Source organism: Rosa rugosa, chromosome 1, assembly GCF_958449725.1.
Source record: "Rosa rugosa chromosome 1, drRosRugo1.1, whole genome shotgun sequence".
Lineage (NCBI taxonomy): Eukaryota > Viridiplantae > Streptophyta > Magnoliopsida > Rosales > Rosaceae > Rosa > Rosa rugosa.
Window position 1 is genome coordinate 3,320,724 of NC_084820.1, and position 25,359 is coordinate 3,346,082.

General features: G+C 36.9%; 3 protein-coding genes across 4 annotated transcripts; 1 reads left to right on the forward strand and 2 right to left on the reverse strand.

The window, feature by feature from the left end:
• Positions 1-109: 109 nt before the first annotated feature.
• Positions 110-475, reverse strand: LOC133727113 (transcription factor TCP10-like). Its single transcript, XM_062154738.1, has one exon. It carries the CDS (start codon positions 473-475, stop codon positions 110-112), a length of 366 nt encoding a protein of 121 aa, XP_062010722.1.
• A 14,618-nt stretch (positions 476-15,093) lies between these two features.
• Positions 15,094-21,380, forward strand: LOC133710816 (potassium channel AKT1). The gene is made up of 11 exons (XM_062136943.1): positions 15,094-15,536; positions 16,643-17,008; positions 17,092-17,149; positions 17,236-17,553; positions 17,663-17,908; positions 18,028-18,126; positions 18,242-18,274; positions 18,378-18,563; positions 18,654-18,848; positions 18,950-19,025; positions 20,076-21,380. Exons 1-11 carry the CDS (start codon positions 15,367-15,369, stop codon positions 21,002-21,004), a joined length of 2,676 nt encoding a protein of 891 aa, XP_061992927.1. The 5' UTR covers positions 15,094-15,366; the 3' UTR covers positions 21,005-21,380.
• Positions 21,381-21,954: 574 nt separating this feature from the next.
• LOC133710824 (uncharacterized) lies at positions 21,955-24,981 on the reverse strand. 2 transcript variants are annotated; one of them, XM_062136967.1, is made up of 7 exons: positions 24,851-24,981; positions 24,510-24,736; positions 23,953-24,038; positions 23,673-23,819; positions 23,357-23,480; positions 22,313-22,599; positions 21,955-22,192 (listed from the first exon to the last, which is right to left on the reverse strand). In XM_062136967.1, exons 2-7 carry the CDS (start codon positions 24,706-24,708, stop codon positions 22,100-22,102), a joined length of 936 nt encoding a protein of 311 aa, XP_061992951.1. In that variant the 5' UTR covers positions 24,709-24,736; positions 24,851-24,981; the 3' UTR covers positions 21,955-22,099. The 2 variants fall into 2 exon arrangements, with proteins under 2 accessions (XP_061992951.1, XP_061992941.1); XM_062136957.1 differs by having other exon boundaries at positions 24,510-24,770; positions 24,851-24,946.
• Between the last annotated feature and the right edge of the window lie 378 nt (positions 24,982-25,359).

Genomic DNA, 25,359 nt, shown 5'->3' on the forward strand with positions numbered 1-25,359 from the left:
CCACGCCATCCTCATCTGTAACTTCATCGGTCTAGCCGACAACTTCGGCCTCTAGCCCAACTCCGATCAGAGGCAATTGTAGGCAGACAAAGATTAACAACTTCGGCCTTCACACTATCCTCGCCTGCAGAAAATTCGAGCTGTTCTGATTCACCAGCTCTGCCACTCCGCTGCTACCCACCATTGCACCTCGCCGATTAGCAGACAAAGAACTCAGAGCCTCTACCATCGAGAAATGGAGGCTCGCGTTCTGCTTGTCCTGCGCGGCGGATATCCCCACCGTCAGAGAAGATGTTGTCTGAACAAAAATTGAGTTCGGGTTCCACGGCGGAAGCTCGTCGAGCTCGTCGATTGCGGCCTTGGATTTCTTGATGAGCCAATCGACGGCCTTGCTGGGCCGGTCGTATCCGAGCCGGTCCTGCATGTCGTAGAATTGAATGGCGGTGTGGGCGGCGAGCTGGACGCGGCGGTCCATGGGGCTTTTGGCGGTGCAAACCTTGCTGTGGCGGTCCTTCCGGCCGGTGGCCCTTAGAATGTGGCCTCGAGCCTCCACGATTTCGCTGGCGGTGGAGGAAGAAGCAATCCTTATCCCCAAACCCAATCGAGAAGCAGCGGAGGACGACGTCGTTGCGCGGTGGTGGAGGTTGTTGTGGCTCTCCCCTATTTTCCTTCCTGCATATTCGATGGTGGGTTCTCCGAAAGCGGTGGTGTTGGCAAGGAGAGAAGGAGAGAATAAAGAAACCGAAAAAGAAGAAGAAGAAGAAGAATAAAGAAAGAAAGAAAAGAAACCAAAAAAAAAAACTTTTAAGGGTAAATCGGTCTTTTTGTCTTCATTAAGTAACTCACGTGCATCGCACGTGCAAAATTTAACGGCTCCGTGATGGAAATTGGTTGTAGGTACGACGTTGATACGAAAAAATGAGTCCAGGTATCACATTGATAACTTTGTAAATTCAGGTATCATTCTGAAAGTCCCCTAAGTGTCCAGACACCGTTGGTGAATTTTTCCCTTAGAATTATAATGGCTCTAGTAGCTCATTATAACATGGAACTGCATCAAATGGATGTGAAAACAGCTTTTTTGAATGGAGAATTAGATGATGTCATATATATGAAACAACCTGAAGGTTTTGTGAAAATAGGAAAAGAAGATCATGTATGCAAACTGAAAAGATCAATTTATGGACTTAAGCAGGCTTCTAGACAATGGTATAAGAAGTTTGATTCAGTGATTTCATCTTTTGGCTTTTCAGAAAATATTGTAGATGAATGTGTATACATTAAGACAATTGGGAATAATTTTATTTTTCTTATACTGTATGTGGATGATATTCTTTTAGCTAGCACTGACATTAAATTGCTTAAAGATACTAAAGCCTTTCTATCTAAAAATTTCGACATGAAAGATTTGGGTGAGGCATCCTATGTTTTAGGAATTGAGATTAAGAGAGACAGGGCACAAGGCTTATTAGGCTTATCTCAACACAATTACATCACAAAAGTGTTAAAGAGATTTGGAATGGAGTCTTGTGCATCAGGTGATGCTCCTATGACTAAAGGTGACAAACTGTCTAAAAACAAAAATTCTAAAAATGTGGGGAAGATGTCTGATATGGAAAGCAAGCCTTATGCTAGGTTAATTGGTAGCCTAATGTATGCACAGGTCTGCACTAGACCTGATTTATCATTTGCAGTTGGAATTTTGTCCAGGTTTCAGTCTAATCCTAGCCATGAACACTGGTTGCAGGAAAGAAAGTGCTTAGATACTTGCAAAAAACTAAATCTCACATGTTGGTTTACAGACAAGTTAAAAAGCTTGAACTAGTTGGCTATACTGATTCAGATTTTGCAGGTCATTATTCAGATTCTAAAAAGTCCACATTTGGTTATGTCTTCATGCTTGCAGGAGGGGCTGTTGCTTGGAAAACCATAAAACAGTCATTGATTTCAACCTCCACCATGCATGCTGAGTTCATAGCTATTTATGAAGGAGTCTGTGAAGGCTTGTGGATCAAAAATTTCTTAATGCATACTAAAGTGTTAAATTCAATTGTTTCAGATGCATTGAAAATATTTTGTGATAATGAGGCTGCAGTATTTTTTGGTAAAAACAGTAAAAGGTCCAACAACTCAAAACACATAGACTTAAAATTCTATAGTGTTAGAGAAAGAGTGAAACATGGTGAGATAAGTGTTTTGAATATTGACACTGAATCACAACTTGCAGATCCCTTCACTAAAGCATTATCAGTTACAAGTTTTCAGAAGCATACCAAGAACATGGGAATTCTATCTGATTTGGAGGCTTGAGTTCAGTGGGAGCAAATTTTATTTTTTTAGAATTTATTCTATGTAATAGGATTCTTGTTTCAATAATTGTCGTTTTTGTTCCTTGCTTGTAAATTTTGGTTCTGCTGATTCTGAATAAAATGAAGTATTTCACATATGTGTATCTTTTGATTTTAGCATTATTTTAGTTTCTGCAGTCTTGCAAATTACAGTTTTTGAACTTTAAAATATCAGTGTGTGTTATCAAGTGAACTTTTCTGCATTGAGGATTTTTGCAGATTCAGTTTCAGTTTTCAGTTAAGCAAATACCAGTTCACTAGTGTTTTCAGTTTTGCTGTAAGATTTTGAGTTATCAAAGTCATTCTGTAGGACTATGAGCAATAGATATTACAGGTAGATATACTTATCTAAATCGTGCTCTTATTATCACTTTAAGCTTATGTGATTGCAGTGCATAATGTTAGTAATCTTTAATCAACCTGGTTATTTAATAAAAGTTGATTTGAGGTTCTGCATTATTTTCTGCAAATCGACCAAGCTGAATGAGCTATGAGTTTTTTATGTACTTCAGTGCACACTTCAGTTTGTTGTCTTTATAGGGTTATTGTTTCGATTGTGTTGTATGCAGACAATGTTAGTCCAAGTGGGAGAATGTTAGAATATGTGGACTTAACATTATCTGACAATACATTAAGATAAAGCCAATCGATTTAATCCTATGGAAATAACAAGAAGAACAATACAACTCTAATTCTGGTTATCTATTGAGGTGTATATCTCTCAATAGAAGTAGGAAACTCATTAGTAATCAACCTGTATTACATTAAGTATTTGTGATCAATTCTAAGTCTCCTATCTAAATAAACATGAAGCAGTGTTGGACTCCTTATGGGATGAGTTCAACTCGTGGTTTTGGCCAATATAAATAGGGAGCAAAGTCCCTGTATTCATCACCGGTTTTAAGCATATAGTTCAGCCCCATTCTGAAGCTTTTGGTGTTGACATACAGAAGGCTCTTGCTCCAGTTTTGCTGCTGTTCATCCTCGTTCCAGTTGCTCAAGATGTCTAACCTTGGTCAAGTTGTTTCTGCAGGGATCCAAAGTGCCATTGATCCAGGTGGAGTGCTAGTTCCACTAGGAAAGCTATTCTGCAGATTTATATAGAAGTTGTGCAGCTGGTTTAATTGTTGTTGATATGTTGTTGTATGAATTGATCTTGTGGTTGATGTATGTTGTTTGTTGCATCATGTTGTATGAATTGATCTTGTGGTTAATCTAACTCAAATCCTTCAAATTGAGTTTCTTCTTACTATTATCTAGAATATCTATTGAAAACGAAACAAAAGCCCACAATCTACAAGATTGATACTTGGATCGATCATCTGATCTTACCGTGGTCTTCGATTGATCACCATCAGCGGTTGCAAGGGAAAGAAAGGACCATAATCACTTCATGACCCTATGGTCTTCGATTGATCACCATCAGCGGTTGCAAGGGTAAGAAAGGACCATAATCACTTCATGATCCTAATCGAAACCATTGTCAAACCACAAAAATATATAGTCTGGCGACATCGTGTGCCAGCGAGCTGAGAAAGAGAGTGGACTTGGGAAAGAGCCATAATACCTCTCTCTCTCCCTCCCTCCCCCCCTCATTGAAACATCTCATATTGCTTTTGATGATAAAATTTTCTTTTTCTGCCAACCCATAAATTTCATAAACATTAAATTAGGTGTCTAAAAAGTTCTACGACCATTCATACAGATTTGTTTTGACCCCTACTTTAAATTTGAGACCTTACATTAGAGGTTTTTTTTTTTGAAATATTGGTAATTCCATTGATAATAGCGCATGCCAAGAAGGCCATTACATACCCATCCGCTGACACATAACAATGGCCAGGCAAGACTTCGTGGAGGAGCCATAGTGATACATAGGATAGACCAACTATATTTGAACTTATCGCTCGCATAACAGTGAGCCTATAAGCTATGAAAAAAAAACATAGCAAATAGACAAGCGAAAACAAAACACTCGTTAGGTTCCTAATACAAGGGAACTAATTGTAATTAGACAAAAAGCTAAAAACATAGGTTTGGGCCAAGAGCCAAAACCCTAGCCCAAAATAGTAATGGACTAAAGCAGAACCCAGCCCAATATTTTGTGGCCCAATAGGGTAGTCCAGCAAGGAAATTGCACCAGGCCTATCAATTCGGTACGGTGCAGTCCACCTTTTCCTCCCCTCCCCCGACGTGCATCACCATCCGGCCAAGTTCCTGTTGACACACATCACCCGGCCTGCGTCGTCTCGATCGCCCTGCCACACCATCACCCGGCGATCCAAGCATTCCCGAGCTACGCTGCAGTGACGTACACCAGCACAGAAAAACAATCTGGATCCAGGCCTCGAATTTCCACCGCCATCGATCAATATCCCTGGCAACGCCGATCCAAGAACCCAACAACACAGATCGCCACCGAACAGTAACGCATGAACCCCGCCGTCGCCAACCTCCTAGCCGAAACCTTATGACAAAACCAGAGCAAATCCTCCGACTGAGTCCTATGGACATCAGATCTCCCGTCCGGCAGCAAACCCCATGACTGCGGCAAGGCCGGAGGCCCACCCCCAAGTCCGGGGGCCGCCGGACGAGAATGAGAATTCGAACGGCGTAGGCCTTAAGGTTTCCCGAGGTGAGAGAGTACTGCTTTCCCCCCTTTGTTTTTCATTCCCTTACATTAGAGGTTTCATTTCAATTACGTATTGTTTATTTATTTATTTTCTTTAAACAATTCCAAACATATAAATAAATAAAAAAATATTTCTTCTATTTTAAACATTTAAGGCTATTACACAAAATCTTGTTGTTATTAGACGTGCAGACTTGAAATCAACCAGTGACGATGAAACGTTGGCTCTAGTGCCAATGGAGGATGTGCAATAAATAATGAAGAGGGGATCGACTCCCTGCATCTCCCTTCTCTTCTCTAAAACAAAATTGAAGTTTCTATCGTCCGACTTAAAGAATATTGGTGCTTTGCCTCCCACAAAGAAAGTGAAAATACATGAATTCACTTCAAAATTCACAGGCAAATCTCCCGAGCTAGTGGAAACACCGAGACGGATGTTGGTGTCTTCTGAAGTGATGCTGCCAAGAATATAGTGTATGTTGACTAGCTAAATAAAAAAGATAAAGCTTAGTAGGTCTTTAGGATCGAAGAATAAAAATCCTCCAAAATCAAAAAAGACACATGTTGATGAAGGCTTGATCACATTGTACTTCGAAAAACCTTCTAGCCCTAGCTTGAAGGACAAGGATAAATTGTAGTTTTTACTTTTGTTTTGAACTATGTCTATATGCTATGTCTTAGAGTTTTCATAGTTATAGGCTTGCTTTTAGTAAATAAGCGATTTTTTTTTTTTTTGAATAGAAATTGATATCATTAGAATCAATAGCCCGACATTCAGCCAATAGCTGCACTTACAAAAAGATAGCCGGTAAGAAAATCCGGAACCCTAATCTAAGCAAAACAAACTCATTACAAGTCACTGATAAGCTCGCTATAATTAGCGAACTTATAGACAAAGAAACTCCAAAGTCTTCTAGGGCAAAATCATATATTCTAACCTCCCATTAGCCAATCACGCAATTGTGGTACCAATAGAAATTCACTTCCTAGCCAACAAATAGGAGCAACTCCTTATCCATAAGCCGCTTGAACGCCAATCTTGTTCCAGATAATTACCAACTCCCGTAGCAGTCTTGATTCGAAACGATTGGTTCTGGACCATAAGTCGACCTGAAAGCCCAAGAATGTCCACATCTCAGGCCAGACCCACCTTCATCACTAAGTGACAAATGAAGGTGGTAAAACACCCTCCCTACTGGCCCATAACAGAAAGCCCAATAACTCAAACTTGAGCCCAGGCCCAAAGACCCAAACCCAACTCTGAATAAAGTGAGCAGCAACCCAATTCTGCTGCCGCCCCATCACCGCCATTGCCAATCTCTCCGGCGGCCGACCTTTCCAGCACTGCATCATCGTCCCCGGGTCCGCAGGCTTTCTGCTACGCGCCGACAATCAGACCCAGTCGGAAAGGATCCGATCCCCTGCAATACCCACTGGAAGCCGGTACCCCGACCTGTCTCGCCGATCGACTCCCGCTTTGGAAGCGTCACTGCCGCCTTTCTCCCACTCAGGAATTCTCCGTCACGGTGCTATGCCGAAACTGCAGCCCTACACCGGACGATCGACTGTAGATCCGGATCTATACCAACCCAGAAACTACTCCGCCACCGCCGAACCCACCACGATCTAGACCAAAGTCCACACCGCCGCCACACCGTCGTCGCACCCGAGAGCGCGCCGCAGCCTTGCCTGGTCTGGGGAGCGAAGCTACACCGCCGCCAGCAACACGAAACCTAGGTTTCGTACTCCGAGATCGCTCCAAGAATATCGGAGGCCTCCTTGATTCCTTTTGCTAGTTAGTTTTTTTTTTTGAGCTTTTAGTAAATAAGCGATTAGTTCGAATATAAATGGCATATTCGTATGTATCATAATGATTCTCACAACTTCTTGATCCGTCTATAGAAAACAGCGAAAGGATATGTAATGACCATTTTGACATGCGTACCAATGAAATTCATGTTTATAAATAAAAAATAAAAAAAACTACCAATCATTTTATAGGTAGAAAAGAAAAAAAAAGAAATTTAACTTTTCAACATTATTGAGCTTTAATTTTCTGAGATATCCTCTTTCGCTGAGTGAGGATATATTAGAATCATTTATATATTTGTAGTAAACAAAAAGAATCATTTCTTTTATCAAAAAAAAAAAAAAGAATCATTTCTATAAAAGTATTTGCCATTATTCAAAAAAAGGAAAAAGTATTTGCCAAGTCAAATTCGTTCTTCTGATATTAGTGTTCTGCTTAGGTTATTGATTAATTTAGGATTAAATACTTGTTACTCCTCAAACTTTTACCTGAAAAACAGTTCAGTCCCTCGCCTTTTAAATTAAACTGGATAGTCCTTATTCTCTCTAATTCTCACACAAATGGTCCAAAACAGGTCCAAAATGACTATAATACCCTCACTTCTTTTTTATATTATTTTTCTCTTTTTTTTTTTCCTTTTTTAAATATTTTTTTTTTCTCTTTTTTTATTTTTTCCTTTTCTCTCTCTCTCTCTCTCTCTCTCTCTCTCTCTCTCTCTCTCTCTCTCTCAGTTCATATCCGACTTCGAGTTCATCCGCAGACGGCGACCCATCTTTTCTCTTTCCGCAGCGACAGCCCTGCCCTATTCTCTGATGGGCCACTCCACTCAAAACAACGCCGCACTCCTCGGCGGCACCCATCCCCACCACTACGCCTTCCTCACCGCCAAGCCCCTGCCAAATTACGTCGCCTGGCTCAGATTTTGATAGGTCCAAGGCTCCGATTGAGGTCGATTAATCTCGACAAGCTGCTCTTGAAGTCAGCTCCACCCCAACCTCCCCAACTCCACTAGCAAACCCAGGATTGAAGATCGAGAAAAAAATAAAAAAAAAGGGTTTACGCCAGAAAGTGCGGCGTCCGGCCGCCACTCAAAACACCGCCACCACCAAATGAAAGATGGGTCGAAGGTGACTCAAGCCCAGGCAGGATCGATGCATGGCATAGATCCCAGCCTCCACAGGCTCGCCTCAAAACTTCGACGCCTCTGCTCATGTTTTCTTCGACTTTCGGCCACCGCCTCGCCACGCTGCCACCATCACTAGACCCAGCAAACATCAGCCATCCTACTTTTGAATCCTCACCCCAACCTCCCCATCCTACTATTGAGCTCCGATCCAAGGCCGAGAATGGCTTCGGCGAGAGAGAAAGCTGAGAGAGTTTTAGGGGAGAATAAATGGGTACAGTCAAGCTCGTAGGAAGGAGGGGGAGAGAGAGAGTATAAAAAAAGGGGAGAAAAACTAAAAAAATAGAGAAAAAAATAAAAAATAAAATAAAATGAGGAAGTGAGGGGTATTATAGTCATTTTGGACCTGTTTTGGACCATTTGTGTGAGAATTAGAGAGAATAAGGACTATCCAGTTTAATTTAAAAGGCGAGGGACTGAACTGTTTTTCAGGTAAAAGTTTGAGGAGTAACAAGTATTTAATCCATTAATTTAAAAGGGCAATGATATAGGGCCTCAATGAGGCCTAAGATTTGTGGCCTCAATCTTAGGTGTCAAGCTATGTCATTTATACACATCACTAATTTGTCAAATCATGCCATGTAATTCTTGAGTGAAAAGAGCATCTTATCATTCTAAAATCTAATGGCTCTAAATTATTTTAGCTTTCTTCTAAAAAATATATATTATTTTGTTTTTTTTCTTACCTCTTCAATTACTAGATTTCATAGGTTTTAATTACGATTTCAATACATTTTCTTTCCATTTTTGTGGATCCAATTTAATTTTTTACTTTTCTAATTAATTTGTTAGTGTAAGGAAACTAATATTCCATTAATTTTATTAAATTTATTTATTAAAAGAGTAGAATATTACTTCAATTTACCAGATTTGATGGGTTATAATTAAGATATTAATATATTTTCTTTCCATTTTTGTGGAATCAATTTTAAATTTGACTTTCTTTTTTATCAAATTTTTTTTTACTTTTGTGGGTTAGAATTATGACATTAATATATATATATATATATATATATATATATATATATATATTTATATTTATATTTATACCTTATTAATTCTACATCAAATTTATATATATATATATAAATTTTTTGTACGAATTATATATATACATATATATATATATATATATATATATTTGGACGAATTATATATATATATAGAAATATACATATTTATATATAATTTTTTTTTATGAATTTTATATATATATATATATATATATATGTATATATTTACACACACACACTCTTTTCTTAGACGAATTATATATATATATATATATAATTATAATTATATATATATATATATATAACGAAAAAAAGAAAAAGAGAAAATAAAATAATATATTTTATTTTTAGATAAAAACCAAAATAATTTAGAGCCATTAGATTTTAGAAGGATACTATAGTCTTTTTACTCAAGACTTACATGACATGATTTGGAAATAGGTGATGTGTGTAAGTGACATGGCATGACACCTAGGATTGAGGCCACAAATCTTAGGCCTCATTGAGGCCACAAATCATTTTCCAATTTAAAATAATGTTAACAAAAGAAGAAATAAATTGTCAACTTCAACTTGTATTCCATCACTCCACACCTAACCAACAACTAGGGTTTATCAATGGTATGAAAAGTCAACCATTCTATTCCGTGCGTGCGTTGACTTGCCTGGGAAAATGGAGGACGTCTTTCTAGCATATGATATGCACCCATGCATGTTCCATAAATGGTCATGTTCTTGAACATTACGACCCTTAATATTTTAGAAGGACAATCTGGATTTGCCTGGTAGAGTTTTTTCTTCTTCTTCTTCTTCTTAATTAGTCTAGAAGACTCATAGTAGATAGATGTAGAATCTATCAACTAAGGGATGATGACATTTCGAATCTTACAAGTTTTGCACGGATGTTCAACTGAAAATGTGTATATCACGTATTCACACTTAACTAACAAAATCACCATTTTGCTTCAATAATTAACTTGTGCATAGCTTACATCCGGGGTTTGCGCGAGAGTGAAATGTACGCAAGTTAATTTATGATGTGTTCCATCAATTTGGAATTGCATATGTTTTTATCATGGAATGTTTTGTTTTACCATAAGGGGGTTCGATGTTTATTTCAATACAAAACTAGCAAGATTCAAGTAGATTCAAAATCTTTTCTTGTTAGTTTTAAAATACTCCATGATGTGTTCATATTTTTTAGCTCTTGATTGATTTTAGAAAAAAATGATTCAAACATACTTATCCGAAAGCGAATTTGATTGTAAGAGTTTTTCTATTGGAACCTCCAAATTTACTCACTTGACCTCTATGCTTTCTACACCTCTTATCAAATTTTCAAAGACTAAATTTACTCACTAAACCTCACTAAACTTCCTCAAATAACCTCACTCATATAATTTGCAAACAAATTATTATCTTTAAAATAAAAAATTTAGTCATTTCAATGATTATTAATCACTCTATAAATCTTAACTAAATATACATTTCTTAATCAAACTTGAGTTTCAAAAATTAATGTCTAATCAATAAGAAAATGCCATGAACTATTATGTTTTTTTTTATATATATTTTTTCTATTTTATCTGTACAAAAACAAATTAAGAAATCATTTGTTTTTTTAATGTTTTTTTTTTCTATATTTTTTGTACCACATGATTTTTTTTTTTTTTTTTTTTTTTTTTTTTTGCAAATATAATAGATTGACTATGATTTAGGTCCTAAATCATAAGAGGATTTATTTTGTTTTCCCTCACCAATATGCGTTCAACATATATCATACATTTTTATGTCACATGATCTTAATCATATTTTTAATTCTTATTAAATATATATGAATGCTTTAATGAGTATGTAGTGAAATTGGAAAATGAAAACAGATAAGGAAAATAATAAGAAATACAATCTAATATTATTGAATTGGAAAGTCTACATAAAATAAATATAATATTTTTTGGTATAATCATTGTCCTTAATAGTCATTTTATAGTAGATTATATATGTCATTTAATGATTCATAATAGAGTGAGGTCAAGTGAGCAGATTTAGAGGTCCCAATAGAAACTCTCAATGTACTAACAGCAGTGAGATCGTTCGAATAAGATTAAAGGATATATATAGACACGTTTTTTTTTTTTCCTTCATTTAAACAGGTTGCACGAAGAATAAATTTACTGTTGATTTGCCTTTTGTTATTTAAAAAAAATGAACTTGTAATTTCAAATTTATAATAGGGTGCAGCTATTGCCATCCTACCATTTTCTTTGTTCACCCTACTTGCTCATTACATCATACATTTTAATTTCAATTATTAAATTTACTTATTTAACTCATTTCTCTTTCCAAGAATATCCTTATATGACATATCCAATTAGAAAATAAATATTTTTAACGAAAATCTCTTATTTAATCTATACTCATAAAAAAATTAAAATTTGTTAAAGTTTCCTAATAAAATCATAATCTGATTTACTCCCATTTTTTTAAATTTTTTCTTTCAGTTTCAATTTTTTTTTTAATCAGGAATTTCAATGTTCTCTATTTCAATCTATGTAAAAAGATTAGTAAATTTACAACTATAATCAATGAAGAAGAGATTGATTTTTTTTTTTTCATGTTTTAAATTTTTACTTTTGGTGTTCACAAAGAATTTTGCAAAATTTTTGAAAATAGTAATAAATTCAAAATTGGGTTGAGAAGATAAAGATTAATGTTATCCAATGAGAAATTAAGTAGTCTTTGTATTTAATTAATTACTTATATATTTATTTTTTTCTTACATATTTGGATTTTAGAAAATTAGTGTACTTATTAGTCATTTTGCACTTGGGTAATATAGTCTTTCAATAATTCAAATGTTTGTAGGGTGAACTAAGAAAATGGTAAGGTGGCAATAGCCGCACCCTTTATAATATCATGTTTCCAGGAAGAAATCATTTCACATGTCATACATGCATGCATGTAATTATGCACTCATACGGGATTGAGTAATAATTTTACTCTAAAGTCTAAATAGATATCCTTCATGCCAAAACAGGAAACTCGACAACTTTTATTATTGGTTTGAACAAACAAGAGAAGAATTTTTGAACTAAGACAATATAGTTTCAATGAGGATAATTTTATTTAGCACATCCTGACGGCTTTTGTATATTAAACAACAAAGCATGCGATGGTATTCCATCATATACATGCTGGCATTGTTAAATAATTAAGAAATGAATAATAACAACTTGAGATATGTTAGAATTAATCGATTATATCTTTATATCAACGTTGACGAAATGAATCAATTTAATCAAATCGATAAAAAAACCTAAAAATGAGATGCAGACGACAGACTTGCATGGCCTCACATGAGATGACGAATATTTTGCCTGATATAATATTAGTGGAAATAAAAATAAAATAAAAACTATACAATCTATAGCATAATTGTCCACGACTATTTGATTTAGCTAGTGAAATAAATTTTCTACTTGAGTTTGATTTTTTTTTTTTTTTGGAATAATTAAAACTTTCATTGAACTAGTGATTAGAATCGCTTCCCGTATAAAAGCCAAGAATGTAACAACTCTGAATTTTAAGCCATTTGAGCAAGGGTGTGATTCTTCTTATGAAATGAATAAAAAATATATTAATTAATAAACTTGATGACTTGCACCACATTTAGATGATGATCGATCAGTGTTTAATTAGTGAATCCACTATGACAGATTAATAATCCGAACTCCTATACAAGAAGTATGAAGATTCCAGAGGTTGTTGGTAGGGACATATCAACGTACTTCTTACAATCTAGGATAATCACGTAAACCGATTCTTTCCATTTACAGAACCAATTGATTAAACCAAGTATGAGAGATAATACCAAAGTATTCCTCGAATGGGCGAGCAGTACTATTTCTCCAACTCGATCATTCTTGTCATTTTCTGTTCAATTCCATCGATAGCCTGGAAATCCTAGCTTAAACACAAAAAATCATTCCTTACACAATTTTCAGAGATAGTTTTGAGTCTTTTGACAGTTGGATAATTTTGACTCATCTCGCATCAAAATGCAAATTATATATAGAGGCATTCCACATTAATAGTAATAATAATTCTTCTCGTGTAGAGGTTATATTCGACTTGCTTGGACAAGGACATCACTTTGTTATCTTGCATGCCAAGTTAACCTAGCTAATCATGAACGAAATTATTCTTGTCTATTTTACCAAGGCAGTCATAAATGGAATCTCAGACCTGTCTTCTAGTTTTAAACTCAACTGTTTCACCTCATGGATTCCACTAAACAGAAATAAAGCTATAATTTTATGCTCGTAACTAGTTTCTTGAATTTATTTCCAATTTGCGGCCGCCCGTTTTCAGTGGCGTAGCTAAAAATATCACTTAGGAGGGTCAAACTTTATTAACTAACAAATATACTCATTTCCAGTCGTCTTCTAAAAATAACACAATCTTTTGCCCAAAAAAAAAATATTAGTATAATTAAGAAAATTTAGGTGTAATCTTTCTTGTACTAATGCTGAAATTGAAAGATCCTTAAATCATGTTGAATAAATTTTGGGATCAAAATATAGAAAAAATTATGTGTTACTTCAATTTAGCATATTAGCAAAGAATAGTAAATATGCGCATATGGGCATATATCGATCAATAGGGTAAGAAAACCTTGAAAAGATTCGTATTAATTAGATATATATAGTGTATTAATAGTGTAAAATATTATTACATTCCATTAAAGTTCAAGGATAATTAAAACTAATTAAGATAAATTTGTATTGAATTTCGAAAATTGAGACTAGTTAAGGATTTTTCAAAAATTGAGAAGGGTCAATTGACACTAATTAAGGATTTTTTTTAAATTAAGAAGGGTCAATTGACCCTTCTCGCCCTAGGCTAGCTAAGCCCTTGCCCGTTTCCCTTTGGCTCATCGTTGAGACGTAAAAGCCATCGCTCTCTCTACGTAAAAAGAACATCTAGCACAGGCGCTTGGCCTTTGCAGACATGTCTCTACAGGTGTTCAGACATGTCTTCACTTCATTGTGAAATTTTTTACAGCAGGTATGTTTGTATTTTCTTTCTATGTAGGGAAAGCGATGGATTTCGCGTTTCAATGAGGAGCAAATTAATGTGAATCTGTTTCGTAAAGAAGAGTTTTGACAAAGAATGGAAAAAGGAAACAAGAGCAAAGGTGATTTTTAATTTATTCTCTTATTCTCTGAAATATCTCTTTCGTAATTCTGTTTGATAGGTATCGAAGTAAAAATGGAAAGGATCGTTAACATAATAAATTGGTCAAAACGATCTCATTTTAGAATTGAGTTGAAAATTAATGGAATTAGTGTTGATATACATAGATATATATCCCACGATATTTTCAAACATTATTAAGCACAATTTTCTCTACTTTTCTTCTTGGTCGATTTTTATGAGAGAAATTGACCAAAAAACATTGGTAAATTTATTACATATATAGATGATATTTAGTGCATTTTTAATGAATTATGACTTAACATGAGACATACGAATATGAAGAATGTAAAAGGCGATTGTGATAATACACTGTATAGCTTACGTACATTTTCACCATTTCGTGTAAAGCCAAAAATCCAAACTCTATATATGTGCTATATTAAAAAGTAATAATTCTTTTAATGTCCGCATTAGACATTGTTACATAATATATCCAGCATGCAAAACAATTGGCAATAACAGGGGTACACGCGTAGGTACCAATTTTTACTGCGCGTGTCACTAATTTTTCTAATAGTGACAACTCCTCAGACACTCAAATCGTGCTTTGACACGGTCTCCACGTAGTGTGCTTTTTACCCCCAAAATGGTTATGTCACCCCGTCCTCCGTTACTCCCTGTAGCCCATAGATAGCCTCATTAATCATGCAATCCTTACATCACCCCAATCCTACACAAAAACCTCCACCCTCACAAAATTACCTCCTTGCCACCCCTACTTCCAACTCTTGAATTGTTTATTTGACGGCTAAGGGTATACGGCGGTGGAGACAAAACTCTAAATCATAGGGTCAAAATAGTCAAAAACCCTCGATAAATATTAGCAATACCACTATTTAGTATGGACGGGTCCGATATAGAAACCAACCGTAAACGATGGCTATATTGGCACCCAGCGCAGAGAAACATACAGACGTGACGGTGTGAGCGTAGCGAGCCCAACCGAATTAAGCGCACCGTTTTATTATATACCAAAAATATTACAAGGAGTCTCGAGGAGACCGAGCACCTTATTTATAGCGATCTTTGGGGCTAGGCCCAGAGAGACGAGAGCTCTCTTCTTTCTCTAACTCAAAGCCACCAACAATCCCGACACAAACCAACTTTGCTTCAGGTCCAGCAATGGCGTTTACTGGTGTTTCAATGTGCGGCCAAGAGCAGCTAGACTTGTCCAGAGACGGCAGCCACTACAGTCTCTCCACCGGAATACTGCCGTCGCTCGGCGCCAGGTCTAGTAATCGGAGAGTCAAGCTCGGCCGGTTTATTGTTTCGCCTTACGACCGGCGATACAGGTTCGTCCTTGTTTTCTCTCTGAATACTTCCGTCGAACGATTCAGAATCAGTTTATTTATGATTAGTTATTTACTACTGGTATATGTATTACTATATTCAGGGGTAGTTGGATAATTGGTTTGACTAAACAGGTTTACTGCGATTTTATTTTAATGCTTCCTTTTCTTCTGGTTTTGTGTTTCGGAGAAGAACGGCATTGAAAACTCGGTGACCGCCTGTGCATGCTTTCGTTTTCGTGTTTTAGTGAAAGCGTTACAACTGGTGCTCTGTTTCTTTTTTCTTTTCTTTTTTCGTTTTTTCATATTTGTCTTCTTCTTTTCGTTTCATTGGAGTTGCAGTTTCTTTGTTACTTTGCTTTCTTCAGTTCTTGTTGATTCTTCTTTCGTTTGCCGGTTGAGAAAAGACGACATTGAATCTTCAGATTTGCCTTTTTCAGTGATCAAAAAGATTTATTTGTTTCTGCTTGTACCTTTTGCAGTTTTTAATTTATTTTTCTTTAAAGTGTGTTTTGCTTTAATGCTCTCTGATAAACGTGGTTCTTAAGAAAAAGCTTTTCCCTTTCAAAAAACAAAAGAAAAAAAAAAAGAAAAAGCTTTTCACTGTAAAATTCTAGAGGCTAATAGTTTCATTCTTTGACTTCAGATTGTTTGCTCTCTCTTCATATTGAGTTTGAACCAAACTGAAATTGACATATCAGTTCCTCATATTTTATGACATTCAGTGTTATTGTTTGTTTTGAAAATAAAAAAGAAGGTTTCTCCAAGTCAGAGAACAACAGTTCCAAATTGGAGACCTCGAAAACAATCTTTTTGACTTGTATGGATGGAAAGCAATCAGTTTGGTTTCATTTGTTGGTTTCTCGGCAAATTCTGATTAGGTGGAAAAGGAAACCAAGTCAAGTTTTGATTTGGCTTGTCACTGGACCATGACATGCATGATGTTTTGAAATCTGCATTAGTTATCTGTGATTTTTGATTTTCTACTAGTTCTGGAATTCTCTACTCGGTTTGACTAATATGATGCAAAGCTATAAGGTGACTGTTCTGTGAGTAAAAAAGATAACTCTTGTTGCTAAAATCGGCTCAGATTAAATTGTTATTTGCAGAATTTGGGAGACATTTCTTGTTGTTCTGGTCATCTACACTGCTTGGGTCTCCCCCTTCGAATTTGGCTTTCTTAACAAGCCACAGGGACCACTCTCCATTATTGACAATATTGTCAATGGCTTCTTTGCTATAGATATTGTTCTTACATTCTTTGTGGCTTACCTGGATAAGGCTACATATCTACTTGTTGACGATCAAAAGAAGATTGCTTGGAAGTACGCAAGTACGTGGTTGATCTTTGATGTCATATCCACAATTCCTACTGAACTTGCTAGGAAGATTTCCCCTAAACCTTTCCGGTCATATGGCTTTTTCAACATGCTCCGTCTTTGGCGTCTTAGAAGAGTTAGTGCTCTATTTTCCAGGTACAGGGTTTTCTTCAATTTAGTTGCGGATGGGGAAGTGCAATTTTCCTCTGTACTAACTTTGCATGATTCTGTTTTAACAGATTGGAGAAAGATAGGAACTATAATTACTTTTGGGTTCGTTGTGCAAAACTTATTTGTGTAAGTATTTCTAATGATTCTAACATGAGAAAAGTGCACTTCTTATGCTGTACCATCTTACTGGGATTTGGATGATCTTTCTGTAGGTCACCCTGTTTGCGGTTCACTGTGCTGGATGCTTCTATTACCTTCTTGCAGCCCGTTACCGTGACCCCAAGAACACATGGATTGGAAAAACAATGGAAGATTTTCTTCATCAAAGTCTGTGGATTCGATATGTGACTACAGTTTATTGGTCTATCACTACACTCACAACCGTTGGCTACGGAGATTTGCATCCTGTCAATACAAGGGAGATGATCTTTGACATATTCTACATGCTTTTCAACCTTGGCTTGACATCATACTTGATTGGAAATATGACCAACTTGGTTGTCCATGGGACCAGTCGAACACGAAAATTTGTTAGTAAACTCTTGCTTTCTTTTTAGATTTGTTGGAAGAAAATTAACAAAATATAACTCATAATTCATGTTGCCTTTTTTTCTTTCTTTTTTTCATTTTTTTTTTCAGAGGGATACCATACAAGCTGCCTCCAGTTTTGCACAAAGGAACCAACTGCCTGTTCGCCTGCAGGATCAGATGCTTGCCCACTTGTGTCTGAAGTTCAGGACAGATGCAGAGGGACTCCAGCAACAAGAGACTCTTGATTCACTTCCGAAAGCCATACGCTCAAGTATTTCACATTATCTGTTTTACTCTCTTGTCGATAAGGTGTACTTGTTTCATGGTGTTTCAAATGACTTGCTTTTTCAGTTGGTAAGTTCAAACCAATCTCAAAATTTCCATTAAATGCTTATCTTACAGTGAACTTTTGAGAGTATGTTCTTCAATGTTTGGCTGATTCTTTTTTTTTTTTTTTCCTTTTCAAATCAAAGGTCTCAGAGATGAAAGCTGAGTATTTTCCTCCCAAAGAAGATGTAATATTGCAGAATGAAGCACCTACAGATTTCTACATACTTGTCACTGGTGCTGCGGTAATAATTTGATCTTTTTTTTCCTTTTAATTTCACAGGCACTATTCATTTTCCTGTTCTTTCTATTCTAATTTAGTTTCTGAATAATGTACTTATTGTTTGAATTGCTTAACAGGATTTAGTGGTCCTCAAGAATGGAGTTGAACAGGTAAACTCCCATACCTGATCATGATGGACATGTTTCTACCTTTCATTGATGTTGGCAGCCATGATAGTTAAAGAGTCTGACTGCCTATTTTAATATATTGCAGGTCATTGGTGAGGCAAAAACTGGTGATCTTATTGGTGAAATTGGGGTACTCTGTTATAGGCCACAGCTTTTTACCGTTAGGACCAAAAGATTGAGTCAGCTACTCCGGCTGAACCGAACTACATTCTTAAGCATAGTTCAAGCTAATGTTGGGGATGGAACTATAATAATGAATAACCTCCTCCAGGTCTGTTAACATGATATAACCTCCTTTTAAAATTTCCTCGGTTTCTATTTTGAATGGATCTTGACATGCTACACTTTTTCAATGGGGCAGCATTTGAAAGAGGTCAAGGATCCATATATGGAGGGAGTTTTGCTGGAGACTGAGAACATGCTAGCACGTGGTAGACTGGATCTACCTCTCAGTCTATGCTTTGCAGCAATTAGAGGAGATGACTTGCTGTTGCATCAGTTGTTGAGACGGGGTTTGGATCCAAATGAATCAGACAATAATGGCAGAACAGCTCTGGTGTGTGAAATCTTCCGCTACTGATTCTATAATTTCCTAGTATACAAAATTCTGGATATGATTTTCTAACATTAACTTTCACATTTTCTATGTAAAACCAGCATATAGCTGCATCCCAAGGAAGTGAGAACTGTGTGCTTCTACTATTGGACTATGGAGCACTTCCTAACAGTAGAGGTACGACCAAGGCCTTTACAATATAATTAAACCATCATTATTAAACTTTATCAGAAGTTCAATCATACTAGTGCTAGAAGGTTGATCATATTACTTGCATTTGGCTTGCTATTGAGTATTCTGTGAATGTTTCAGCTGCCCACCTAGAAGACTAAATCATATAATAAAACACAAAAAATCTTTTTAATTTAGAGAACTTTGCCTTGTACTGAAATAATGGTCCAGTTTGTGGACTTTTTGGGATGTTGCTTGCATGGTCTTTTAAGTCCAGAACTATTCTATTGGTATAAAATTCCAGTACAGATTCAATATTTGTAGGCATGTTGCCTCATGCATTTGTTTTAGTGTCTTGTGTGTGTGTGTGGGTGGGTGGGATCTAAGTCCTAAGTGTTGACCATTGGGAATTGGCCTAACCTGACTTCAGTTTTTCTTTCCCTTAAGAGTAAGTTAAAAATATTATGTCTGTTGACTTTCCTAATCAATCTACCAACTATATCATACAATGATTTGCTTCATTTTCTGTTCTAATATATTATACCAGATCATACCTATTACCAATATAGTTGTATTAGAAAAACCAGTTGACTTCATAATCTGATCCAAAACAACTTCGTCATCGCTTTTAATACACAGGAGTGCGCGGGAGGCATGCATCTGCGTCTCACTTCATGCTTTAATAAGTAACTTGATTAGTAATATAAAACCTATTTGAGTCTCTTGGGGATCTGGTAATCTTATCCCAATTTATATTATCTTAAAGATGGAGTCCCCCATATCTTTGTGGAGGAGCTAAGCAACAAATCAGAATTCTTTTTCTTTTTTTTTTTGACATGATTTTCCTAAACTGCCGACATACAAGCTGTAACTTCGTATTATATAGGGTGAAATTAAGAAGTCAATGCATAATGGCCTGGTTTTGTTGTAAGAGTTGTTTATTCCTGTTGACTATATGAAATCAATTGCAATTCGTTTGTGTGAATGCATGAACATGTATTCTTTTTATTTACTGGAGATTCAACGAAGAACTTAACTCTGTTCTTTGATTTACAGACTCGGAGGGAAATGTACCACTTTGGGAGGCAATACAGAACGATCATGAATCGATTGCCAAACTGCTGGTGGACAACGGTGCAACTTTGAATGCTGGGGATGTTGGTCACTTTGCTTGCACTGCTGCTGAGCAAAACAGGTTGGACTTGCTCAATGAAATAGTTCAACATGGAGGAGATGTCACAGCTCCTAGAAGCAATGGAACCACAGCTCTCCATGTTGCAGTGTCCGAAGACAACATTGAAATTGTGAAATTCCTTTTGGACAAAGGGGCAGATATTGACAAACCAGACCTCCATGGCTGGACCGCGAGAGCTCTAGCCGAGCAACAAGGACATGAAGAGATAAAGAACCTTTTTGAATCTAGTAAACAGCCTAAAGTTCAATCTGTTATCACCATTCCTACTGAGCGAAAGACTGGAATTCGCTTCCTTGGGAGATTTACAAGCGAGCCAAATATCCATCCTCCCTCCCAGGGAGGCGCATTTCTAGTAGCAGATGGGGGATCATGGGGCCGAAGCCGCCCAAGGCGTAGGACTAACAACTTCCACAACTCACTTTTTGGGATGATGTCAGCTGCACACACAGGGGAGAAGGATTTGTTCTTCTCCTCAGTTAGGGAGACCGTCGAAACCACTCCTAAGGGTATTGGGAGTAATCCTAACCCTGCTAGAGTGACAATTAGTTTCCCTGAAAAGGGTGAGGTTTCAGGGAAACTTGTATTACTTCCTGCCAGTTTTGAGGAGTTACTCGAGGTTGGTGCTAAGAAATTCGGTTTCACTCCGGCTAAAGTTCTGAGCAAAGATGGAGGAGCTGAAATTGACGATATAGAGGTGATTAGAGATGGTGATCATCTTATATTTGTCAGTGGCCAAGATGAACGTCAAGAATGTAATAGCGAAGATGCTCCGACTAAAAAAGATGTGTAGTACATGCATGGGAAGAACATTTTTGTTACCCTTTTCCTACTTTTGGTACCACAGACGACCAGAAGATTAAGATGTTGGGTAGAGATGTGGATTAAGAAGAAGATAAGGATATGGCCAAGTGGGTAACCTCTTTTTCAACATTGATGGTTGATCATTACTCAATGACATATGGCACTCCCAGTTTCTTTGGTTTCTTTTGGATGTAACACCTTGGACCCAAAAGAGGTCCGAGAGAGAGAGAGAGAGAGAACAGGATGTGCAAATATCAATCTGACAGCAAATGTACATAATTTTGTCTCAAGAGAAAAAATCTTGGCGACGATTACCTTGTCCAGTAAAGTTGTTCTACTAATATAACCTCTTTGCCGACAAAATATTCGATGACAGTTGTTTTAGAGGTGTTATGGGGGCGCTCATGCCATGTCAAAACATGTCTCTTGTTACTCTACCTTGCAACATCACCATGCATCAACATGTCTCATACTCTAAGTCGATACCATCCCAATTTTTAGTTTTTTACAAGATTGAACCGACATTTCCATAATCCTATTCCTACTCAGACTCCTACTGTACTGCCGAAACAATTTTAACTTCTTGATGGCTTGGGATTTTTTTTTTTTTTTTGTTAAATTTGAGAATATGAACTATATGATCATATACAAATCTTTCAAGATAGGTCTGTCATGAGTTCCACCAACAGTGGCTGGCGCATGGCATTAAATCTCATATTGCAAGAAATCCAAGAATTCCTGGGAGTAGGTCCGCGAGTTTCAACAAGAACACCGAAATCCGTCCCACAACTTGATTGTTAACAGGAAAATTTTTGAAGTTCAAGGTTTCGACGAGAACAACACAATTTACAGCCTCGCGGTTACTTTAGGACACTTCTCTCTCAAAAACGTCATTTATGACCACTGCTGGTCAATCATCTTTTCTAGAGCAGAATGACATTTTAGTGAATACAAGTATGAAACTATTCTTTTCCTTCTCTGCTCCTTTATAGAGTTACTGTTACCGAGTATAAATATACATCACGGATGTCATATTCTGATACATTAAACACTCCAAAGACAATTTGAAACGCCTCATCTTTCACTACAATAACTTGAGCATTTTCAGACGCTCTTCATGTTCAGGATCCAACTTTGGTGGGGTGTAACAACCATGAAGATCCTCCACTATGTACTCCTGCAAAATGTTGAAAATATAAATTATAAGCACTCTTCCATTTCTGAATGATACATTATCCAGAAGTTAATAGTTTTCAGATAATAGTTCATGGAAAACTACTGAGTGTCTGCAACTAACCTTCGTGAGTTCCCTCTTGGTCAGGATGTGGTAATGTCTCTGCCAGATTCTCTGAATAGCCATAGTAGCAGCCAGGAAACCATAAGCTATGCCAAGAATAGCAAAGATGACAACAAAAACAATAACCAGGGCAAAGCATGCCTCCATAGACGCAGGGAAACAATCCAATATTCCCCATCCATAACAACAGTTCTGGCAGCCAGCCATCCGTGGGTCATTGCTATTGAAGGCTGAACAGTGTAGTATAAGCCCAAAAAACCCAAGCAGCACAAAAAACGCCAAGACCCCTGGTAACAAGTGCACAAAGCAGCAATTCAATACAAGTCAATAGATGCAAGAGATTAAAAACAAATGCAAAACTAGTAGAAATAGAACCCTGACACTACTGATGAGTAACACAGCTGACAATTAGCTTTCACAGATTCGAGTATTATAAAGGATGAAATGACAAAAGGCGGCAGAGCTGCTTGTGCATGAGGGGGTATGCCATATGCATTAGGTGCTCCTGAGCCTTACCCGAGCTTACAAAAGTTCATTGCTATGATTGAAATCCTGCCTTATTATGCTCGTGTAATCAATGATGGGCTTAACTGAAATAGACATGATTCCTTTTGATCTTTTGTCACATGTTTGACCATTCTTTCGGCAGTAGCAGAAAGAATAATGGACGTTAAGGTCTTCAGAACACAGTTATTGTCGATATTACTCAGCAATGTCCAAATATTACTTCAAACAACGGGGTAGTTGTATTTGTAGGGAAAGAAAATGATAGATATCATGATTGTCTTTATTCTTGTCAGAAACCATTACTTTCCCTCAAGATCCACCATTCTGCCACTTACGATGCAGTATATGAAGTATAACAATCTCCTGTATTATGACTTTTCTCATTATAAGCATCTAGAATATAAACAACTTAATCCTGAGTTGTTAATTGGATACTAGAGACTTGTGAGCACCAGATCATTCAAACATTTCAATGAAGCAAGGAAAAATAACTACACCACATTATTTTATTAACAGTTTTAAGGTGTAAGAGTTTACCTATGCAATAATAAAATGGTATAGGGTGTTTTGACAAGATACGATCCCAACCATCACTGAATGAATTCCTGAAGGCGCCATCTTTGTCCATCAGATATGCAAAGCCACCAATTGCAGCAATTATCTGGAAGGTAACTAATCAGAGAGGGGTGGGATTTTTTTAATTACCACTTTCTTGTTTTAAATATAAAGCATTCAACTATAAAGAAGAATGCTTATCATAAGAACTCCAACAGAATATGAAAGTAAAAAAATAAATGAATACCATCTAGTATAAACCATTTCATATAACATAATGCAAAGAATGGTCACTTACTGTTTGTACAGCAACAAATACAAGGAAAACATCCCTTGCCACAAAAATTCTGAATTTTATTTTACGCCAAGAGTTGTCCTCATATGATTCAACTCGAAGATGAAATTGGGCTTTGCAAGTAGTGCAGTGCGAGAAGGCAAATCCTTCCTAGAAAGAGAAAAGCAGAGTTCCGGGGAATAAGTTCAGGCAATTAGAAAATATTATACCATTTCCTCACTCTTTGAGAGAAAAGAGTCACCAAATTCCGAAATGAGATACTCTAAAGACAAAGGTTGTTTACCTTAACAGAGCGCCAGTGATCAAGACAGGAGCTATGCACAAACTGCTGTGTGCCTTTGCACAAGCATGGTGAAATCAACTCATCCCCTGTGAAATTAAAAAGGTTGAAAGTAAGCAATAAAACATTTGCATATGCGGATATGGCTAAGCAGCAAAACTGAGTGCTAGAGATACATAAACATTAACCAGGGTTCTATTCAACCCTAAACTCAGCTAAACTCAAGACCTACAAAGAACAATTCCTATAGCCGATAAAGATTCGTAAACATCAAAGCATCAGATCATACACATTTCAACTTTCGAACGGATCACATTACTGCAAAAGGTAAACACCAACATAACCAAGACCGGACAAGCCTCTTCCGGTCCTATATTTCATCTCTAAATAACATCATTCTGCGAAACATTACATCTTCTCGCATCAAAAACAACAACAAGATACAATCTTTCACATTTCCCAAATCCGCAAGCACAGAAAAACAACACAATCTCATCAAAGATCCGAAAATAACAGCATGATCAGAAGAAAATGTAAAATCTTTAACCCGAAAATTCGACCTGGTTCAGCATCGCTTTCGAGGCAAATGCGACAACAAGCAATGGAGGAGCCATTCTCAAGGTCTTCATTCCTAATCTCACTGGAGCTCGCCGGAGACGACGACTCGTCGTCGTCGTCCTGGAGCAGAGGGTCCAAGTCACTACTAGGGTTCGGTTCCCGTTCCGCAACTACTGGTTCTAGCTGCACTTCCCCCTTCATTGATCGGCCTCAGAAAACCGCTCAAACCCTAAAATCAACCCCCAAAATTACCAATCAAAAACCTTCAAAATTCGCCAAAGGCAACAAGAAAAAAAAATGGAGATTTTTTTTTTCAATTTTGAAGGAAAAAAAAAATTAATACCTGGATTTCTGCAGAGAGAAACGATCAATGGAGAAAATCACAAACCGGAGACTTGAGGAAGACGAAGGTGTTTGTTTGGGAATATTGGATAGCGGTATTTCCTAGACGACGTGCCGTGCGCGCCTGTTAATCATTGGCATTTTACTATATTGGGAAAGTCTAGATGAGCCCCCACGAAGATTTAAATTTGGGCCGGGCCTCGTCGCCCGAGGATGTTGGGCCGCTTGACCCGACTAAGTTTTCTGTGACACATCCCCAAAAGTGGGTCCCTCCCACACCGCTGCGATTTCGTGCCAACGAGAAACTCTCGAAAACCTGTCAATAACAAGGCTTTTTGTGGGTTACAATTGTTGGTTTGTAAAAATTTTATTAGAACAAAATCTTCGAGCAATCCATAAATTTAAACGGAATAAAGATTGGTCCACAAGTTTCCTAGTAAAAAAAAGGTAATATTTACTTACTTAGAAATAAAATAATACAAGTTTCCTAGTCGTAAAAGAAAATGTAAT

Coding starts and splice junctions, on each gene's coding strand:
- LOC133710816 (XM_062136943.1), top strand. CDS start 15,367: ATGGCGTTTACTGGTGTTTCAATGTGCGGCCAAGAGCAGCTAGACTTG. Junction 18,127..18,241: donor TACTTGTCACTGGTGCTGCG/GTAATAATTTGA, acceptor ATTGCTTAACAG/GATTTAGTGGTCCTCAAGAA. Junction 18,564..18,653: donor TAATGAATAACCTCCTCCAG/GTCTGTTAACAT, acceptor TCAATGGGGCAG/CATTTGAAAGAGGTCAAGGA.
- LOC133710824 (XM_062136967.1), bottom strand. CDS start 24,708: ATGAAGGGGGAAGTGCAGCTAGAACCAGTAGTTGCGGAACGGGAACCG. Junction 23,481..23,672: donor TATTTGTTGCTGTACAAACA/GTAAGTGACCAT, acceptor GTTACCTTCCAG/ATAATTGCTGCAATTGGTGG. Junction 22,600..23,356: donor ACCATTTTATTATTGCATAG/GTAAACTCTTAC, acceptor ACTTGTTACCAG/GGGTCTTGGCGTTTTTTGTG.
- LOC133727113 (XM_062154738.1), bottom strand. CDS start 475: ATGGACCGCCGCGTCCAGCTCGCCGCCCACACCGCCATTCAATTCTAC.